This window comes from Cyprinus carpio, chromosome A15, assembly GCF_018340385.1.
Source record: "Cyprinus carpio isolate SPL01 chromosome A15, ASM1834038v1, whole genome shotgun sequence".
NCBI classification, from domain to species: domain Eukaryota; kingdom Metazoa; phylum Chordata; class Actinopteri; order Cypriniformes; family Cyprinidae; genus Cyprinus; species Cyprinus carpio.
In genome coordinates this window covers 15,933,902-15,956,076 of record NC_056586.1, presented here as the reverse complement: position 1 = coordinate 15,956,076, position 22,175 = coordinate 15,933,902, and the positions used below count along the sequence as shown (strand labels likewise).

The following is a 22,175-nucleotide window of genomic DNA, read 5'->3' as shown; positions in this document are numbered from 1 at the left end:
GCAGCCTACTTTAACCTCAACAGAGCAAATAAAAACGCTAAAAAAATTCCACAGCTGTCATACCTCAAAATTCATGAATAGTGTTTTTGTATAGTGAGAATAAATTGCTCTGAAGTCTTGGAGGTTTTGAAGCCAGATAAACTTTATTAACAAGATAACAAAGTTTGAGATGTGTTTGCAAAGACAACTCCATAGTCCAGTCTCGAACTCCCATATATACCCTTAAAGGTGATCAATACGTTCCATATATGTGCTTGTGGTATTTTAAGCAGTGAACATGAGCCAAGGGCTTCACCATGAACATTTCCATCCAGGACTGAAATGATCATGTTTCTCTTGAGCTACTGAGCAAGATTTTAGTAAACTTTCTTTGGTACTATTCTCATAAATTACACTCAATTCAATTATATTCTAATCAATAAAATATTCTACATCTTATATATGAGCACCTGATGGATAATCAATTACATTCTCTGACCTGTCATGCACTTGCTCCTGTATTCAAGGAAAAGGCCCTTTTCCATATACGAGTGTATTCTTTAAATAGTTCACTCTGTTCTAAGCACACTGCATCCTCTCGCACACAGCCAAATACATAACAGTGGATAATGGTAAAATAATTTTCTCTGATTGATAGACATAATTCTATATATTATACTGAATCAAGATAAATGAAAATATTCCACAATAGAAGAGCAGGTAATATATGTCATGTCTCTGTTCTCACCTCATGTCAGGTAGGGGTCCCATCGTAAAAACACTAGGAAAGAACAAAAGGCAACATACAGAGCAAAAAACAATACGGAGGCGACGAATTCATTCATAAAATAATTCACATTAAAATAATCATTTATTCTCTGGGCTGGTGTAAAGAGAGCATGTTTCAGTCAGCAGGGGAGGTGAGGAGACTTCCTGTGGAGTTCTGTGTGTGGCCTATTAGCTTCCAAATGACTGCTGCAGTACCTCTACTACAGACACATTTCGGACGACAAAACTACAAGGTACTTCATTCGTGACTTCAAAATATCTTGCTGTAATCTTGCTCTCATTTACAATTAGCATCTTTTAGATATTTTAGTGCTATTGCCCCTAAATCCATCAAAAATACAATAAACACCTCCTATGGTGATCTGTGATTACCCTTTGGTCAATGCGGCCCATTTCATCTGTAAAAGACCCTCTGTTCCTCAACATTTGTTCTGCATTTCAGGGTACCTGGTCAATGTATGCACAGGAACAGCAGGAGAACGATGTGACCTTTAGATAATGGACCACTAGGGAACCGAGTAAAAAGTAGGAAAGATTTCTTAGTTTCAAACAGCCTACTCTAGTTTATTGTTTTGGGGAAGCTGATATCTCTATTGAGCAATTATATTGAGTTTATGTGAACATCACTCTCTCTTTTATGCATTTATGGAAATACCTCAGACAAACAGATTCCACCAGTCTAACAAGAACTATGGCATATAGCCAGCCAGTCTGACTGCTCCAGATGTGAGAGACTCAGCATAAATGCTCACTTTTATGGATGAGACATCATTTGTAAACACAAGAGGGATAGAGAAATAAGGCTTCAAATCTTTGCTTCTCTTTTCTACAACCCTGCTGCGCAGAGTGCTGGTCTTACCTCTACATGCAATCCCTGCGCTAGTTTTTCATTCGCCTGGATCAATGGTTTTCAGCTTGTATATATTTATCATGTTAAAGCTGTGGCCTGCTTCTGTCTCTCACACTCCAGTGTCATATGAGGAGCTGTGTGGATGTAAGTCAGCTTAGACACGTGGGCCGTGGGCTGCGAGTACAAGCTCGATGATTTAGCCAGATATTCTTAACTTGAACCGGCTCTAAACTTTAAAACACATCAGTAAAAGCATAAAACAACAGCACCTTGAAAGAGAAGGGTTAGACATGTCAAGCGCTGCAATGCAAGTATTTTATTTTTGGACTACCGTTTTCCAACATTCCTTTCTCCAGTGTAAAATGTCATCGATGAGGGTGTTTAGAAATATCTAAAAAATAGAAGCTTTAGGAGGACAGACCTCTAGTGTTTGACACACATTTTTAATATCCTGTATATGAATAATTTATTAATTCACAAAGTACACAGCATGATGAGAAACCCTCTAAAAGGATCATCAAATCAAAACCCTCTTCCGATTAATAATACACAGGAACAGCACAACGCCAAGTTGATGCTTCACAGCATCGCTTTTGTCTCAAAGCCACTGTGTTATAATATGCTCTTTGAAATCTATTCCTGTTAGTAATTTGGTCTCCGGTCCCAGTTCACATCTGAACAACGCATTGTTTGTAGTATAGAAACAAAAAAAGGCCGTTAGCGCTAAACCCCTCCCGATGCTAAATACAAATAAGGTCCATGCTGGCTACATAACCTGTTACCAGACTAGGCCAGGTGGAGTTCTGTTTTGTGGCCCAATGGTCCACCTCTCATTGAGCCCTTTCTCAAGGCTTCGCCACTGCTCTGTAGAACACCCCCCAAAAGAAGTCGGTTAGCTCCCCTGTCCGTCAGTGAAATGCATACAGCAGCAGAAGGATGGTGCAGATGCCGATGACTCCTCCGAGAATTAATGAGTCCCGTCTCTTCCTCAAGTTGATCCGCTGTATTAGGTTATTGATGGCAGGGAAACGGTCTGAAGTAGGGGGTCAGTTAAAGAAGTACAGGGATATAGCAGATTGTCTTTTCTAAAATACAAGAAAATTAGTTACAATTATGCAAGTTTTTGTAACACAATATGGTCTCGTCCTATATGGATGTGGCTTATTACAATTCGGGTATTACAATTCTAATATTGATCCTTTACATTTAACCGTGTTAATAAATGATGTGGGTTTTTAACTTAGGGAGTGTTCCTTGATGGCAAAGGTACTCTAAATGTAAAAACGGGAAATGAGCATTTACATATCCAAAGTAGGCAGATTCCAATAAACCAATAATCAATATTGCACTGATACATTATGCAATTCTAATGCATACATGCCCTCCTTGTAGAAATCAAGGATACTGGCCAGGGTGTTGACCCTGCTCTGTATAGACTTCAACAATCCTCGCTGGGAGGTCATGTTCTCCTTGGTTGCCATGGCAATGCTGTGGACAAAAAATAAAATAAAAACAGAAGAGTAGATTTATTGGCACTGGCCCATCCTAGCACATATGCACTGTAAGAGGTCAAAAAGGACTCCGATTATCACATCAAGGGCGCAGCAGCTGTCAAAACTGCAGACGCAGGAAAAAGTCCCTCAAAGACAGCAAATGTCTCTTTCACTAGGTTTGATTTCAGACAGGAAGGCAGAAGCTGCATTCATCTAAGCTCCAGAAACATTAGCTATAAACAGCTAGAACCAAAAGTATGCAGCAAAGTGACCAACCATTACATATCCATTTCCCTTGACCCTGCAGAAAGTGAACACCTCATATTTTGGACAAATCAGGTTTTCCTGCAACAGCCATCATTTGTCCTAGCTTAAGGCATAGTTCATCCAAAAATGAAAATTGTCATTTACTCACACTCATGTTATTCCATACTTACTTTCAGACTTTCTTTCTTTCGTGGATCACAAAAGAAGAAGAATCTACTGTTCATTTTTTCCATAATTAAAATGGAAACTGAAGCTTTCAAGCTTCAAAAAGGATGGAAAAAAACAACAAAAATGTATCATAAAATGGTCCACATGTGTTACATATTAGTTTTATAAAACATAAAAGCTGAAATAAGACAGAAATGGGAAGCATGAATGTGTAGGATTGCTTTGTAATAGAAAAAAACGTACAATCTTCATCCTTTTGTGTTTTTCAGAAAAAAAATCAATGTTACAAAGGTTTGGACTGAAATGTGGGTCAGTAAATTAGATTAATTTTTGGGTGAAATATCCTTTTAATGTATTTTAAAAATGCATTGTTAAATACTCTAATTAGATGGGTAGATCCGGTCCCACCACTTATTTTGATTATTTTTTCTCAGCTGAGACGTTTTCTTGTTCCTAGTGGAGAAGATTAAATTGCTATATGACAATACGACTCGCTCCAATTCCAACTTGGCAGGTTTGTGAGTGCAAACCAAAGCACTGGCACCCATTAAACTCCTGTCTGCCTTACTCTGCAGAACAAAAGCCATCAGATATCGTTCACCAGAAGTGCTCAAGCAGACCCTACACCTCGATCATAATGAACAGGAGAGCTTATCTATCACACCCACATAAAACAGACCTCAACTAGAATGTGTTTGAGGCAAAACCTGTGAAATTAGAGCAAGACAACACACATTTAAAGCCGTGTTCAATGCACTGACCATTAGTTGCCAGTTTCTTGATCTCTGAGGATGAATTACGTAGTAGCCACACCCACTCACACAAACAAGGCATAAAGCACATTAAACAAGACTATGCACCCTGAGGGCCACAAGGTCTCTGGTGTCTTGCACTCCCAGGTGCCATAAGTCACAAACAAGGGGTTATTTTGATATAACAAGAGTTTTGCTGTGACACCTCTATTCATGCCCTTTATCATCTGTTTGACTTCTGTTCTCAGCCCATGTCCCTGAGCATCTATACATCACGAAATGATGAACACATGAGCATAATCTACTAAACTTCATATTTGTGTATTCTAGATTATGTCTTCCAGGGTTTGTTTGAATATGCTACTTGCAAGGATATATACCTAATAAAGTCCTGCTTGTGATAGATGGAAGACTAATCTGACATCATTAAAACAGAAACATGAGTGCCCACACTCCTCAGAGATCAGAGCTAAGATGAAACATTAAACAATAAGATCTCATCTTGCTGGCTCCTGGCTGCGGGTGGTACAAAGGGAAGATAATGATTACAAGCAGCTGATTTAGCATTTTTTTTGCTTGAATAAGAGTGGGGTGAAATAAAAAGAGCTGCACGTACTAAGAGCTGACTTAATTAAGCACTAATGCTGGCTGCCAGCTGTGGGGTTTCCCTAGCTGCAGCAGTTAAAGTATAGGCTACTCTGATGCCCCAGCATAGATCTGCAGTGAGGGAAAGATGGTATATGCCCAACAACACAATATTCACTTCTAAAGCACCTCAGGAACAAGGCAAAGCTGGCAGATTCATGCAAGTGACATGCTTTTCTGTTAGTTTATTAGTAAATTGTTTGGATTCGTCATTTACTCACTCTCATGCTGTTCCATATGTATGACTTACTTTCTTTTGCAGAACACAGAAGAACATATTTTGAAATTGTCAGTGGGGTCTAGTGTTGTTTTGTTTATCATCATGAACTAAAAACTATTTAAAAAAAATTTTGTCAAAGGGTTAGTTCACCCAAAAATGAAAATTAGCTTGTGTTTTACTCATCCTCGAGGCATCCTAGGTGTATATGACTTTCTTCTTTCAGACGAATCCAGTCGGAGTAATATTTAAAACTGACCTGGCTATTCCAAGCCAACTGAACAGTCCACAAGTCGTCAAATAAAGCGCGTGCATCCATAATAAAATGTGCCTCACACGGCTCCGGGGTGTGAATAAAGGCCTCCTGTAGCGAATCCATGTGTTTTTGTCAGAAAAATATCCATATTTAAAACGTAATGAACACTTTTCTCTCACTTCTGGTATCTGTCATACGCATAAGTGGCCTTTATTCACCCCCCCGGAGTGGTGTGAGGCACGTTTATTATGAATGCGTGCACTTTATTTGACGATTTTTTTTATATATTTGAAGATTTATTATTTTGAAAAAGAAGAAAGTCATATACACCTAAGATGCCACGAGAGTAAAACACAGCCTAATTTTAATTTTTTGGTGAACTAACCCTTTAATTGTAATATACTTGAAATTAAATCAAATATAAATATTTGATGAAAAACCTAAACTAAATGAAAGTTAAAGCACTAAAATTATTTATTGGAATTAAATAAGTAAAACTAAAATTGAATTGAACCTAAATATTAATATATATAAAAAATAAAAAGCACATGAAAAACAACTAAATATTAAACTTATTAAAATGAACACTGAAAAATATATAAAATAAAAGCCATTTAAAAATATTAATAAATACTATAATAATATATAAATAATACTTAAATAACACTCTTTTGGTCCCCATTTAATTTCATTGTATGGAGAAAAACAGTCATTCTTCAAAATTCCACAGAAGAAAGATTTGAAATGACATGAGGGTTAATGAATGACAGCATTTTCATTTTCGAACTTTAAGAGTTTAAATCCAATTTCATTTCTAATCTAGCAATAATCAACTCAATGGAAAAGCAATGGGTCAGTGGTTTGTATCCCTTCAACGACACAGATTTTCTGCCTTGAGTTTATGACCCTTATGACCCTTTTCTTTCCCCAGACCAGATATTTTAGTAAAACAAATAAAAATGGAAACTGTTGCCGTTTATAAGTGTATAGCCCATGCAAGGAGTGTCTGAACTGTTTGTATGAAGTTAGACTTACCTTATTGTGTCATCAATAAGCCGATCTGAGCTGTAAGGAGACAAGGAAGAAAGAAAAAGAAAGGTGTTTAGACAATGATAACCAAGTGAATTACTGGAGCCCTATATCATCTTTGAGAGTCAGGTTGAAGGAATCAATAAATGGCAAACATGCAGTGAATCCTGATTACTTCACATGGACACCAGTAGGTTTTCCAACAAATTTGTTGGAAAAATTAATGGATTTTAAAAAGCATTACAATAAAGGACGACTGTCAACATATCAATCGTCTACACATACAAACACCACAATGCTAAAAATACATGGACACATATGCATTTGCTGGACATTTATTTTCAAAACCAATTTTACGTACCTATTCATGTGTGTAGCTGAAATAGCTAAATCTGTTCATCATGAGTCCACATACCTTTTTTGCCATGTAATGTATACCACATACACAAAACTAACTACAATTCTGCTTTAAAACTTTATACCTTAGCAGCAAAATGAGTAAATATAATCCCATTCAAGACTTAACAGATGATATATTGATTGCAAATGGTGTGGGAAACAAATAGATTCACATTTCGACACTGCAGCTATTGCTCAGAAAAGACAATTCTCTTTCGTGTGAATTAAATTATCTTTCAGGAACAATTCTTCAATCTTTGCACTACTGTCTGGAATGTCTCATTCCCATACCGCGGCCATTTTTCTCCCTGAAAAGGAGATGCAAGCCTGCAGGGTGGGAATGAAATTCTATGCTGGCTCAAAATCACATCCTCCGTCAATTTAGATGACAAAGTCTCAAGGCCAGACCTCAGGGGAAAGAAAGTCCTCAATTCCCAGACAAATGGTTTTCGGTGTGACAGAGAGCTCCAATTTTGATTACACAAGAAAAAATGAGATTGCAAATTCTCTCTCCGATGCCTGTGAACTCTCTCTTGGTCTGCTTGGTTTGTCAGCAGCAGTGAGAGAAATCTGGCACACACAAACAGCAGCTGGGAGAATAGCGTCTTAACAGTCCACTGGCTGTTCTGCCCCACTACTGCAGGACAGCGCTCTGTCTTCACAGGCACATGAACTCATATCTTGGCTCCTGCTTATGAATGCTTTGAAGAAAGGAAAGATGCAGCAAATCTGATACGAGAAGCTCTGCTCTGTCATCTTAAGAGCTTATGACTTTGATTGATCTAAATGCCAAAACATTGCACTGGCAAAGACAAAGTATCCAAGTTCTCGGCTAGACTAATCATTATAAATTGAACCAGTGGGTGCTAATGATGCTGATTTTGCACAGTTTAGTTTGCAATTAGTGGGGCAAATATTTAGCATCCCTTGGGACTCGACTAAACAGGTTCCTTTACCATCATCTGCATTTTATCTTGATAAATAATTAATAAGGCTTCCTTAAGACTCATTAATCTACATCATCTGCAACAGACATATATCCACCTGGTTTCCTACACAGAAATTAAATTCAAAGGAAATAAATCAGCTAGTGAGAAAGTTAGTGAGAGGACAATGCAAAAAATTTTTTTTAGCAAATATAGTTTGTCTTCCCATTAATCCTCATCCATTTTGAACTCAACAGCAGGGCTATTAGTTCAATTACATTAGCTAGTATCACACATGACTGCCAATCTGAAAATTACGGTGAAACAATTTAGATCTGTAAAGCTTTCAGCAGAGCACATCTAGACTTGGGCTGCTGGCATACACATCTGGACTATGGGGAATATTTTATTATGCACATGAATGTCCAATTGTTTAATAAATTGTTTAAAAGTTGATATGAAAATTCAGAAGATGAACAATACCATTCCGAAAGTTTGTGGTATTAGTATTAAAAATTTTAATGTTTTTGAAAGTATTATATGCTTACCATGGATGCATTCAATTGATTAAAAAATACAGTAAAAACAGTAATATTGTGAAATAGTATTATAATTTAAAATAACTTTTTTATTTTAATTTATGACAATAACATTCTTGATTCTGATTGGTCAGTTGTGACATTTGTGCACAGTAATGGATTATAAATGGTACAATTTTTATCTCAAAACAATATCTCTTGCCACTATAATTATGTGGTTTAAAGCAGTGTACTGCACTGTATTCTAATTTGAAGTTGTTGATTCATCTTTGCTAGAAGCCACCTGTTAGCAACTGTTTTCTTCACAGAAGCTTTGCGTTTAGTGAGCTAATGAAATATTTAAACTCAAATCAATATTTTGTATCCAATTATTTACTTGTGTGGGAAGTAGCAGCGTAATCTGCTTTGCGTCAGGGTCCTGATCAGCCTGTCAAAGTTTATTCTGCGATAACAACTGGATGGATATACATTATCCATTACACATTTTAACACAAATTTGATTATTTAAAAATAGAAATCATTTATAATTATAAATGCCTTTATTGTCACTTTTGATAAATTTAGTGTCCTTGCAAAATAAATGTATTAATTCCTTAAAAAAAATTTCACTGACCCCAAACATTTGAACAGTAGCGTGTACTCCAAAAAATTTATAATTCATCCCTGGAATCATACACTGAACAATGTTGTTTGGAAATGATGCTTAACCCACGACAGTCCCCACTTTCACCTGAGAAATACACAAGAGATGTGAAAATAGCTTGGTGTACAGTCCTATTCCACAAGGCCCAATAACTAACCCCTAAAGACACACACAGAAATGTGTGTCATACCCACAGCCCCCTTGAGACTTGTGTTTCAAGAAGTGCTCATTGCAAACAATGTGCTCAACATTTTATTTGCCAATTAGGATTGATACTGATAATGTTTCAGAGAAAAGACGAAAAACAAAACAAAGCAGTGAAGTCATTAGATCCTTGTCTCCAGGGTTAAAGAATGAACTCAAGTATGATTGAATATGACCTCCTGATATGACTATCCTTGGGGAAAGCACCTGTTTACAATAAAACTGAATGTAAACCTTTAACCTAAAATGAAATAAACTAATCTAAATATATCTTTCAATCTATTCATCATTAATTTCAGCAAACACAAGCAGCACATAAAAAACTGGTACTGTACTGAATCTGATGCACACCCTTTCAAGGCAAGTAATTTATTTTGTGATGTTTTTGTGTTATGGGGTTTTATTTTTGTGTATTCATTTTTATTTTGGATGTGCATAAATAACAGTCTAAGCTAACACAGACTATTAAAACCTGCAATTCATAAATAAATAAATAACCAATACTTAATTTACAGCTTGCCAAAATATTGCATATTAAACAAAAAATATTTTTGTCTAGCAAATATCCGAATGTGAAAAATACAGTTTTCAATTAAACTTCAGAAGCAAAAATGATGTAAGAGTTAGTATGGTTTATTTCTGGGAAGAAGTTCAAACTCTTATTTTCATGAATGGATTCAAACTCGTTTAATAATCTGTTTGTGTCAACACTCAAAATTATTCAAGAAACTCTATTCAAAATCTGTTTTTATCAACATTTTATGTTATTGTTCTTTATTATCTCGGAGTCTTTTTGTAGACCGAAAGATGTCAGGGTCTGGCGCAATGTATGAGACACAAAATCTCCACTGGTGGAGAAAACTATCCCTACATCTCGGTTTCTCCAGGCATTAATGGGTTCATTAGCATAATGGTAATTTAAAACCATTCTTCCTTTACCTCTCACGGTCTCTGTCACCTTCAGCCTTAATGTCTTCTGCAAAACTTTAACTAAATAATATTTAGGAATATCACGGTTGTTTTTATTTTTGTTTTGTTTTTTAAGTTTTTTGGTTTTGATCAAATAAATGTATGGTGAACATAAAATAATTCTTTCAAAAATATTTTAGACTGAACAATCACCAGATAGCCCATGGTCCACCTGACAGCTGCTGCCAGCCATGGAATTCATTTTAAGCCATGGAAGAGTTGCTCTAAAAACCAAAGCTAGGCACTGGACATTTAACATGGGTTTAAAAATGAGGAAATGTACTTAAATGTGTCCTCATTATCAGTCATGAAGCCAGACTCGCTCTTTTTCCCTGAAGCTGGCACAGAGAGGAATCTCGCTGGCTCATCAGAAAATCCATCTTATTGTTATTGGCTGACCTATGTGAGGCAAGATTTATACCCCAGCTCCACAGAGCTGACAGGAGGAGAGTGAGAGAGACGTCTGAGCCCCAGGATGGTGAGCTCCATCTGCTGGATCCTCCACTCATGGAACTACAGGTGGAGAGGTTACCGTTGATACACATAACATGTTAATATGATAATGAGCTAGAAGAGAGGTCAGGAAAACAATAGCTGTTCAGCTTGTGTTATCATGCCTAATCTGGCAATAATTTTCCAGTAACATGGCATGACATTTCAGTTTTCTGTCTCCCAGCACCACAGAGAGCTAGAGAAAAAACACTGCGGGCTCGATAATGGAATTACAAAAGCTTTTGGCACAAGTTTCTCATTTAATGGTGTGCTTGGATTCTTTTTACATGCACCATGATGAGTGTAGCAGAAATTAAGACTCAAGGTCACTCGCTCTTTGCTAAACTACTTTTACCATTTGTACTTTGATCGGTTTCATTGTTTTTGGTGGGAGAGTTGCCAAACTGAATCCCCACATCCAGAGAGCAAGAGAGAGAGTCTCTTCTAGATGAGCTAATGGACTATAGCTGTACGGAAACACTTCAAATGCAATAAATAAATGGACACCTTGGAAACCCTACAATGCTCTGATCCCAAGTGTCCACCTTAAGTACAATAACAATTTCCTACAATAGGCAAACAGCTTTAAGAAATGGAATCAAGGGATTCCAAGGGATAATATAATTGTATTTAAAAGTCTTAAGATGACAGCAGAGAACAGATCAGCAACAACGGGGGCATACAGAAGCGTAACTTCTTGCACACAATCCAAAACTAAGAGAGAGGATCATTATGATAAGAATTTTGGGTTACACTTTATTTTAAGGTGTCCTTGTTACAGTGTAATTACACAAATAAGTACAGAGTAATATTAATTAACAACATGCACATAGCGCAAGGGTTTGGTTTAAAAAGTGAAGTGACGTGTGGCCAAGTATGGTGATTCATACTCAGAATTTGTGATCTGGATTTAACCCATCCAAGTGCACACATACAGTAGTGAACAAACACACAGCGTGAACACACACCCGGAGCAGTGGGCAGCCATATTGCTGCGGCGCCTTAGGGGTTCAGTACCTTGCTCAAGGGTCTCACATTGTGATATTGAGGGTGGAAGAGAGCACTGGCTATTCACAGGGCCCAAATTTGACACTTATTTTGCACCAAATGCAAGTAAAAACTTGCAACCACTTTAATCTGCTTTTTGCTTTCAAAACAAACTGTATGACTTCTATATAGTTCACTTTAAGTATACTGTAATATATTGTATATAGCATAATAATGGACACAGTGGGTAATATAAATTAAAGGGGTCATATGATGCTACTAAAAAGAACATTATTTTGTGTATTTGGTGTAATTTGTGTTTATGCGGTTTAAGGTAAAAAAAAAACAAAAAAAAAAAACAACAACATTATTTTCCACATACTGTACATTACTGTTTCTCCTCTATGCCCCGCCGTCTGAAACACATCGATTTTTACAAGGCTCATTGCTCTGAAAAGTGAGGTGTGCTGTGATTGGCCAGCTATCTCGCGCATTGTGATTGGCCAAATGCCTCAAGTGTGTGACGGAAATGTTACGCCTCTTAACATATTGTGTTGCCTTGTCCGGCCAGAGCGACGAAACATAAACATAAAACCCATTATAAACATGATTTCTAGTCATGTATTCTTTTGGAAGGCAAAAACAAAGTAGTTTTGCTTTCTCAACGAAACCGCGTCACACACCGTAGCCTTGAGTGAGCGGAGGCCAGAGGCCTAGAGTGAGCCCCGGCCGGCTTGAGTGAGCAGAGGCAGGCGGCTTGAGAATGGTGCGGCAGGCGGATTCTACGAAGGAGCGTACCTAGCTTGTAACACACTCCAAAGAGAAAGGAAAATTTTAAATCGCATCATATGACCCCTTTAAAAATGGCATTTCATGTTAAAAAGTTCAAATTCTGAATATGACTTTCAAAGACTCTCATGCTAGCTGCATCTGATATGAGTGGAGATGGGCCAAAACTCCCACAGGCATGACTGCAGAGTCCTTCTGTCGCCACACACACACGCACACACACACACACACAGAGCTGTGAGTGAAAACCAAGCCTCCCTGCTTGCCCTGTGCTCGTGTCCCAAGAAAGAAATGTGCTCAGCACTTCAGATTTAGTGCTATGCAAGTAGAGCAAGAGGCGGGTGACAAGCAGTAAATATTAGAAAGCTACAATTATGGAAACTGCAGAATCAATATATGTTTGTGCTTCATTTGTATATTTTTTGTAAATAAAATAAAATAAAATAAAATGTGACTATAAACAGCACTAATATGGCCAGACATTTCCAGTAAATGTATAACGGATCTAGAGCTGTTTGCTCTTGAATGCTCTTCGTCACCAGATGCTTTGCAGGAAGCATTCCTGTCGTACACACCATATCAGAAAAGACAACTGAAGAATAAAAGTCCTGCCATATCTTCTTACTTAATATAATTTGATAAGCTTTCGGTTTTAATGGAACCTTCCAAATGTATGAGCATTACAATTGAAGCAGCAAGGTAAGAACCAGCTTCAGTCTTCAGGTCATAAGGTGCTAGGTTTTTTAACCTCCAGGCCTAAATCAGTCACCAGGATACGAAATGATTTTATGAAGTCCAATAAAAGAGTGAAACAGAAAAAAACATTTTGCTCTTAGAAAGCCTTAAGAACAGCCTTAACTCCTGTTACAAGTTATCATTGTTTTATTGCTTACTGTTTTCTTGTCGGATCCTTGTTTATTTGCCTGAGTAATTATCAGCAATGTGTTTCCACAATCTGCCTCCTTGTTTTCTCTGAGTGCTCAATGTAATCTATGAGTCAGACTGTCATAGCTGTTAATGTCTTTAAATGGCGTTCCCGATAGCATTGACTTCAATTACTGTTTACATTGGAATGGACTCAAGCAATAACACCAAAGATTACTTCCTATCTGAGAGCTGAGAAGCATGTGAAAGGAAGATGAGCTCTTGTTACATATCCTACAGCTTATGGATGTACAGTATGTCAACAATAGATAATCTGGATCATATTCTATCTTACATAAATGTTTTATATAGTTAACACAGGACCTAAAAAAGAAAAAGAAAGGGAAAAACAACAGAGAGCAGTGCAAAAGTCAATGAAGTGTGTATGCCCTGTGTTTGCCCCCTATAGCAGACTCTGGTGTGAGGCACTGGGCTGAGAGAAGTAAGGGCACACTGATGCTGAGAAACAAAGCGGGCATGTGGCCAGGACTGCAGGGAGAGAGAGAGGCGCACACATACACTCTCAGCATTCAGCCAGCTTACAGTCTCAACTGTGCCAATTACCACTCAGCACATGAGCTGCAGGTCAATGGAAGTGAATCTAAACTGGCTCCATAGAGCAAAAAGTAACCACCCACATTTTAGATGCCTTGGTTCTGGAAGTATCTTTTGCATGTATTTTCCCTACAGGGATTTCAAAAACAAACACAAACTGTTAATTTATAGTCAGTGTACATTAACAATATTGTATAAAAAGAACATACTTTATATTTAGCCTAATATTTTGCAGAATATTCATATCATCTTGAGAACCAGAAAACAAGTGAAAATTGTTGTTTTTTTGTCATTACATTAGTTGAAGCATAAGAAACAAATTGAGATTTTTTTTTTGAAAAAATATATTTTATTCTATGTCCTGTGTAGAGGACGCCAGGAATAAGTTAATCCAAAAAGGAAAAAAAAAAAAAAAAAAAAAAAAACTTGAAAAAGCCTGTATAGGCAAAACCATAGTTTTTGCCAATCAGTTTTTAGGTTTCAGGGTTTTCCCATTCTATCCAATGTATCTATTCATTGCATCTAATTTGCATATTAATGTGTTCTTGGGGCAAACCATAATGAAAAAAGAACTGTAATAATGGGAGTAATAACTTGGCAATATTTTTATAAGAGTATCTCATATTACATAAGAATATTGATCTATAATTTCTTTCCTGTTGTGTCTCCCCAAAAAGCCTGATTAAAATGATGTTTGTCCTGGTGCCCTCTACAGAAGACATGTATGACAATTATGCAAAGTCCATATTCCGATTTGAAACCCCATAACATTTTTCTGAGATGTTCATTTATAACGAACAATTTGAAAATCAGCCAGATTTAAATGATAATTAATTAAGATTTTAAATCCCTTAGTATTTTTTTTGGTTTTTCTTTTATTATGAGTCATATTTAAAGACCAAGGAGAGGGAGTGTTTATGATCAATCTCTAAAACCCCCTGAATGTGCTCTGTACAGGACATCCAGACTTAAAACCATGGCATGTATGGTCTCAGAGAAATTCACTAAAATATAAAATGTCCTCTACAAATATATGGCTTTACAAGGAACTTATACATTAAATAGCTTTTAAAATGAAGTTAAAATTCAATAGAAGCATCAGATCAATAAGAGCTCAGAGCTAAAGCCGGGTCTGTATAATTTCTCTATGGAGAAAATGAATGGACTTTTTACTTCCAGAATTCTATTCTGGATTATAACACCCACTTTTTCATGATTCAAACAATTCTCAATTGGTCAAAGCAAGCCTTGTCCACAAATGGCAATTTACCTTCACTTATTAAAACTAATTGAAAACAGTCCTTCATTAGCTAGTATGTTTAATCCCAAAAGCTAAACTCAGAAAGCTTTCATACATATTTTCATATCAATCCATGAGTCTTTAAGCATGTGAGTGTTATATTTGTCTCTGTCACTGGTCTCTTTTACTTACCTCTGCCAAACTGTTATACTAAGGCTTTGAAACAAATGACCCAGAGCAAATGCTGTGTCAACTTCTTTACCACAGACCATTGATTCATTGTAATGTTTTAAAACCAGTACAAATCTTACATACTTTCTTATCTCAAATCAACCCATGCCCACACAAGCAGTTGGGGCAGTCACTTACGGTGACTCCACAAATTTAAGTCATCAATTTGACACAGAACAGCGCAAAAGAGCTTGCTGTAACTTGCTGAGTTACTGATGAATGAGGGTGTGTCTATAAAAGGTAACCTTCCTCCATTCCTTAGACAAAGTGGCTGTGACATCTGAATGTGTAACTTCACTGAATGTGGGTGTCTCTGAAGTTTACTTCCTCTCTTCAACCATTGAAAAATCTATGAATAAACTAGGATTGTACCACTATCTTTACTGATCTATCAGTGGCTGTGTTGATCTTATCAGAAAGGGTTCAGATGAAGATGCAGTACCATATAGAGCTAAACATATAGTTGAAATAAAGTATGATTGAAAATGGATAAATGAGAGCTAAACATTTAATTGAAATAAAATTGAGCTAAACATATAGTTGAAATAAAATGGTTTAATTGTACTGTATTAATATTCTAATGTTGTTTTTCTGAAATAAATATTTATTTTAAAGTGAAATATTATAAATCACAAATTTTTGGGTCAAAATTTGCAGACCTACAAACAAGCACACCAAACCTGGAGTTTAAAAAAAATGCATTTTAAATTCATGTGAACCGTGTGTAACTCTTTCACTGCACCTTCGTCCCATTAAAGAAAAATGTGCAAATGTAAAATGATCATTTTAGAATAATTTCTTCACACAAAAACTGAGCTACTGTGAATTTCATCAAGTAGACTGCAGAGGAAGAAGGGTCTTACTTTCTCAGGTGCTCGTGTTCTTTCAGGAAGAGCTCTGTCCGCCTGTTATTCACTCCCGAGCCACTCTTATATGTCCTAACAAGAGAAAAGAAAATGAATTAATCAAACAGAAAAGCAATCACCAGGGTGGCATTTTATGAACATCATCCTATAGAATGTCTGGCACTTCAGATGAAGTGGGGGGCAGGGTTTATATTGAGGGTTTCTCTTTATTCTGTGTCATGCACAAGCTCTTTCTCACAGAGAGCATTTAGTGTAAATAATGAATGAACACAGTGCTGGGAAGAACGGCCCTTTCCCAAGAGTTCATCAGGGAAATGAAAGACAAAAACACCCCCTTTGCTTTTTACAACACCAGATAGGCTTCTCTGAAGACACCCACTGGCCTGACAGCACAAATTAAAACAAATCTCCAGTTTATGAGGGTGGGGAAAAGGCTGCCTGAATGACTACCTCGGCTGAACTAGGCTTCACCCCCGGTGGGTTTTTCTCTGTACCTATTGTAAACAGACATATGTAGAAAGGATATTAATCTAGTTTCTATGGGATTACACCTGCCCACTGGTCAAATCAACTGTCAGTCCACACCAATCAAAGTGACAGGGTGTTGATAGTCAACTTAATCATTCCAACGATGTATTAAAGGGCAGTGCACTAAATCACACAGGGGGCTTTGTCATTTCTGCCTGCTGACACTTCTATAGCACTGAGCTGCTGATCGATGAGGAGCCCGGTAACAGGAGGAGCACAGCAGGCACGACATGCACTGCACCAACTCAAGGGGTAAGGCTTCGCCTGTGGCTAGACTAGAATCTTTAAAGTCTGCATGACAGAAAGTAAAAACCAAATATGAGCATGCAAACAATGTTCTACAATGGCAGACAAATACAGCAGTGTGCTACAAAAGGTGCACCATCGCCCTCTGGGGGATAAATATGAATATTACAACTTATTACCACTTTCTACTACACTAATTTGCACAATCATATATTAAATAATCAGGACTGTGCCTGTACTATAATCAATATATTTAACAATACTGAGGTTCAGATACAATCTATTCAAACTACCATTCAAAATTAGGGGGGTCTATAAGACATAACTTTTTAAAAAAGAAATTAATATTTTAATTCAGCATAGACACATTAAACTGATCAAAAGTTACAGTAAAGTAATTTATAATTATTTATATTTCATTATATATTTCATTATATTTCATTCATTTCATTTCATTTATATAAAAGATTTATATTTCAAACACAATACAGTTCCTTCTATTAATCAAAGAATTGTGGGGGAAAATGCATCACAATTTTCACAAAAATCTTAAGCAGTACAACTGTTTTCAATGTTGATAATAATAAGAAATGTTTTCTAAGCATCAAATCAGCATATTAGAATGATTTCTGAAGGATCATGTAACGCTGAAGACTGGAGTAATGATGCTGAAAATTCCGCTTTGCATCACAGAAATAAATGTGATGTGAAATATATTAAAATAGAATATAGTTATTGTAAATTGTTATTTCAAAATGTTACTGTATTTTTTTATCAAATAAATGCAGCCTTGGTAAGCACAAATGTCTTCTTTCATAATAATTTTTTAAAGATCTTACTGACCCCAAATTTTGAACTGTAGTAAAACAATGTATGTTCAGCATATTAATAATCAGGTGGGTTACATATAATTTCCATATAATCTGCTGACATGCTGTTCTCTATGCTGGGTAAACAAGTTTATTGCTGGTCAGGTGAGTGGGATGTGGCTGAAGATGAAGCAGAAAGGGATGTACTTGTGTAAATACAGGCCTTATAAACACAGTGCTGCAAGAGATGGATTGAGCTCAAATCCAATTCTGACAAGTCAGTTTATTTAGACTAAAAAATAAGTTCAATAGCAACTGCAAGGAACAATATGGAGCAGTTTTTCCTCATCATATATTGTACCAAAACAACTATTTCAAGACACACAAATTAAATAAGCCGCCCATAGAGGTGCTAGAGCATTGCCGCTCAGATCAATAACTCATTATTCAGCCCTGCAGTCACGATCTCAGGGTTACAACCAGCACCACATAAAATCTGTGCCTGCAGAACTTCACAGAAAGCCTGCAAGGTCTTCATGTATTTGTTTATTAAATATACTAAAATAATAGTGCAATATTCCCATATTTGTTAAACACTCCACAATTTTTTTTTGCAATCAGCACAGAAAATGTGAGAAAGAAATCTAAAGATTTCATCAGGGCCTGGATTCAACTTTACTTTGGGATAAAACAGCATGGAGATATAAAGATCAGACTGACAGCTTGAACTGTATACAGAAACCATGTGTTAAGAAAGAATTCTTCATTACACATAAAAGGTTTCATAATACAGAATAATTACACATTACAATATTACTGGTCTTCATAACCTTTTTGGTTTCAAAAGGAAATTAAAGAGAAAACTCACTCAATGTCTTTCCTAACAGATCCCAGAAGATCCTCTCTCTCCCTGATAGCCATGAAGTTTGATTTGGTTTTATGAAATTCATGTGTGTAGTCCTAGATGAGGAAAACAGAGATGAAGGGGTTATCAATAACAAGCTTGGTCAGCTATATTCATGTCAAACACATGAAGTGCCCTTTCCTCTTGATAATGCAGTCTTCATAATAAGTACACTATTTTTCAAAAGTTTGGAGTTGTTATTATTTTTAATGCTTATAAATGAAGTATTTTATGCTCACCAAGGCTGCATTTATTTGATCAAAATACAGTAAAATTACTGCAACTTAAAGGGGTCATGAATTGAGAAATCAAATTTTACTTGAGCTTTTGATATATAGGAGGTCATCGTACTATAAAAGAATATCCTGTAAGTTTCAGAACCGAAAACGTCCTTGTTACTGTAATAAAAGCTTTTATTGACACCAAGCCCAGTGAACGCCAGATCCTGGAATATGCCTATAGGTTAAACACTGCCTCCACAGAAGAATATCAACGCCTAATGTTGCAGCCCTGCCCACTGATTCGTGCATGACATAGTAGGGAAATAACATAAGTGGCAATAAACGGGATTGAGCAACCAAGCAATAAACATGCTGTTGAAGATTGTAGAATATTGTGCAGTGCCTGGTTGTGGAAGAACACAGTCATTGCATAACCTTCCTTCAGATTCAAATATAAGGAATGCGTGGTTGAATTTTCTTTTTAATGAAGTTTCAGGCTCCAACTATGAAGGATGTATCTTGTCAAACAGACACACAGAAAGTTAGTTTACTATGCAAAACTATTATCTAATCACAGCAGTGGGCGTTTACTTCCAAGCCTTCAATGCAGCATGCCCATAAAAACCGAGCGTTTCTTGAGCCCGCCTCAAATCCAGGGTAGAAAATAGCCTATTACGTATTGATTTTGATGTTTTTGAATGTAAAACCATGCAAACGTCATAAGAGGACCTCAGACAACAGTATAAAATAATAAAAAGCCAGTTCATGACCCCTTTAAAATAACTGTGCACTATCATAACATTTTATGCAATTTATTCCTCTGATGGCAAAGCTGAATTTTCAGCAGCCATTCCTCCAGCCTTTATAATTCTTCAGAAATCATTCTAATATGCTGATTTAGTGCTCAAGAAACATTTTTTTTTATTATCAATGTAGAAAATGTTGCAACTTAATATTTTTGTGGAAACTCATTCAGGAGTCTTAGATGAATTGAAAGAGAGGAAAAAAAAAAACATTTATTTGAAATACATTTTATAACATTATAAATGTCTTTACTGCCCCTTTTAATCAATTTATGGCATCCTTGCTAAATAAAAGCATTAATTTCTTTAAAAAAATAAATGAATAAATATCTTACTAACCCCAAACTTTTGAACAGTAGTGTACAGTACACATATATTTGCTGTTTAAGGACAATCATGTAAATTACGGTGTTCAAATGAGACGAGATTATAAACAACAAGAACTCACCTGTAGGATGTCTCTGTGCCTCTGGAGAGTGTGCATTAAAGCAGCGTTCAGGGACGTTACTCCTGGTGTGCTCGTATACTCAGCCATCTTGTCATTCACCCCCGTAAGCTTTAAAACACAGGAACGAAGTAAGACAAAAATATACGTACATAATATAATTAATAACGTGCAAAATAAATACATTCATTCAAATTAAACCAATAGTGTACTTATTTACTCATCAATTTATCTTATTTGTTTTCATTCAGTGGTATTGTATATATACTGAAATGTATACTCTGCTCTCTAGAGATCAGATTCAGTAGGTAGTAAGTAGTTTAAGTTACATGAAAAGCAGGCTGGGAGACTGTAAAGAATACATATAGAACCTAATATTGTCACATTTTACAGAGTTCTTACTTTCGCAAGCAGCTGCTCAATCTCCACTGACATGGTCTCAAACATTCTGTCTTGAGTGGAGTTGGAGAGCAGAGGCGTTGTATCTGAACTACTGAACACAGAGAGAGCAGAACCGTGTTTGTACCATCACCGTCTTCATAATGATATTTCAAAAACATCACAATTCCTCCGATGAGTGACTACAGTGGCATCACACCTGTCTCCTCTACGGCCGTCCCGAGAGCTGCTGTAACTGGTGCACAGCTTACTGAAGGACACCAGCTTCAGGTCCAGCTCGTTCTCCAGCTGCCTCGCCTGCTTCCGCAGGTCTGTCAACATGCAATAATATAAACAATACATTCAGCATTCAGTAAATTATTACAGCGCTTATACACATTCAGAAAATTACACTCATTTGCATTAATGTACAACCTTCACCAGCACCTTCAGAGTTAGTGGCAGTTTACATAATAAAATGATATAATAATAGAAAAATGTATAAAATTATTCCCAGCATGTCAACTGACAACTTCAGTTGGTAGTTATTTATATTTATAGAAAACAAAACTGGTCATTGATAGTCCAGATTTATTAAATGTCTACTGTGTTTTAAGCGTCTACGGCAGGTGAAAACATTCAAAACGTGCACATGAAGACCTCAAGTGCTGTCTACGAAGGCCATTTATTAGATTTTGAAATACGGCCCATGAGTTTATTTTATTTCGAAGTAAAAGCTCGTTTCGGCTTCATATATAAACAGCTGCGTAACTTTGTTTTGACAGATTATACATGTTTGTGTTACAGTGAAAACAGAAAGTCTGTATAAAATGAAAAACATCTGACAAATGTTTACAGTAAGAGAGATTAATATCTCGCTGTATTCCTCAGGTTGTCGGGCTAATCGGAAACACTGACGTTTCTGCGGACTAGCGAGCTAATGCTAACGGCGATAGTTAACGCGGTCACCTGGCTGCGTTCTCATGGAAACCTCGCCAAAGGTTGTTCAGAACAAGGAATCGGCGTGAGCTGTCACAAACCGCAGTAAAGCTTTTGGTCACGCGGAATTTGTAACGCTTTGCCACCTCACCTTCCCAGTAGTTGCTGTTTCCTCCTGCCATCTTTGTTGTTCAACGTCATCCGCGGTGGTGCTGGCAGAGCAGAGGAGGAGACTAAGCAAGAGCGCTTCAGCACGCTCTGCGATGCGCTCTGTCATCACAGCGCCCTCACGTGGTCTGCAGGAGAAGCGCACGCTCCTTTAGCGTTCCCATTTTTTCTGTGATTTCTCTTTATCGAAAATATAGCTCGAAAATACAGCCACATGAGGTTTAAAAATATTTATTTTCTTTTATATGAAATAATAATATATATTACATAAATATTATGCAACACAAACACACAATCAAAATGCACTAGTGGCAATATAGATTTCCATTAAGAAATAATACAAAATATGTTTTAATATATACATACACAAATATAATTTTTCTTAAATAACTATATAATACATTATTTCTTTTTATATATATTTATGTATTATTTATACTGCTTCTATGATCTTAAAAATACTCATTCCTGCTGTAGATTATTTGTTCTTGTGTTCATGGATTTGAATTCCAACTTTCCGCTTTA

General features: G+C 36.5%; 1 protein-coding gene across 4 annotated transcripts; it reads right to left on the bottom strand.

The window, feature by feature from the left end:
• Window positions 1-117: 117 nt before the first annotated feature.
• Window positions 118-21,785, bottom strand: LOC109103556 (Golgi SNAP receptor complex member 1). Of its 4 annotated transcripts, none has more exons than XM_019116943.2 (9): window positions 21,634-21,785; window positions 20,764-20,875; window positions 20,568-20,658; window positions 20,169-20,276; window positions 18,661-18,752; window positions 16,207-16,281; window positions 6,452-6,481; window positions 3,024-3,106; window positions 118-2,651 (listed from the first exon to the last, which is right to left on the bottom strand). In XM_019116943.2, exons 1-9 carry the CDS (start codon window positions 21,662-21,664, stop codon window positions 2,527-2,529), a joined length of 747 nt encoding a protein of 248 aa, XP_018972488.2. In that variant the 5' UTR covers window positions 21,665-21,785; the 3' UTR covers window positions 118-2,526. The 4 variants fall into 4 exon arrangements, with proteins under 4 accessions (XP_018972488.2, XP_042627145.1, XP_042627146.1 ...); XM_042771211.1 differs by having other exon boundaries at window positions 20,568-20,655; XM_042771212.1 differs by having other exon boundaries at window positions 21,513-21,649.
• Between the last annotated feature and the right edge of the window lie 390 nt (window positions 21,786-22,175).

What these genes read in the sequence shown, in the direction of transcription:
- LOC109103556 (XM_019116943.2), bottom strand. Translation starts at nt 21,664, where the DNA reads ATGGCAGGAGGAAACAGCAACTACTGGGAAG. An exon ending in GAACACGAGCACCTGAGAAA is followed by an intron (nt 6,482 to 16,206) that starts GTAAGACCCTTC and finishes GTCTCCTTACAG; the next exon opens with CTCAGATCGGCTTATTGATG. An exon ending in CAGGGTCAACACCCTGGCCA is followed by an intron (nt 2,652 to 3,023) that starts GTATCCTTGATT and finishes CCCCTACTTCAG; the next exon opens with ACCGTTTCCCTGCCATCAAT.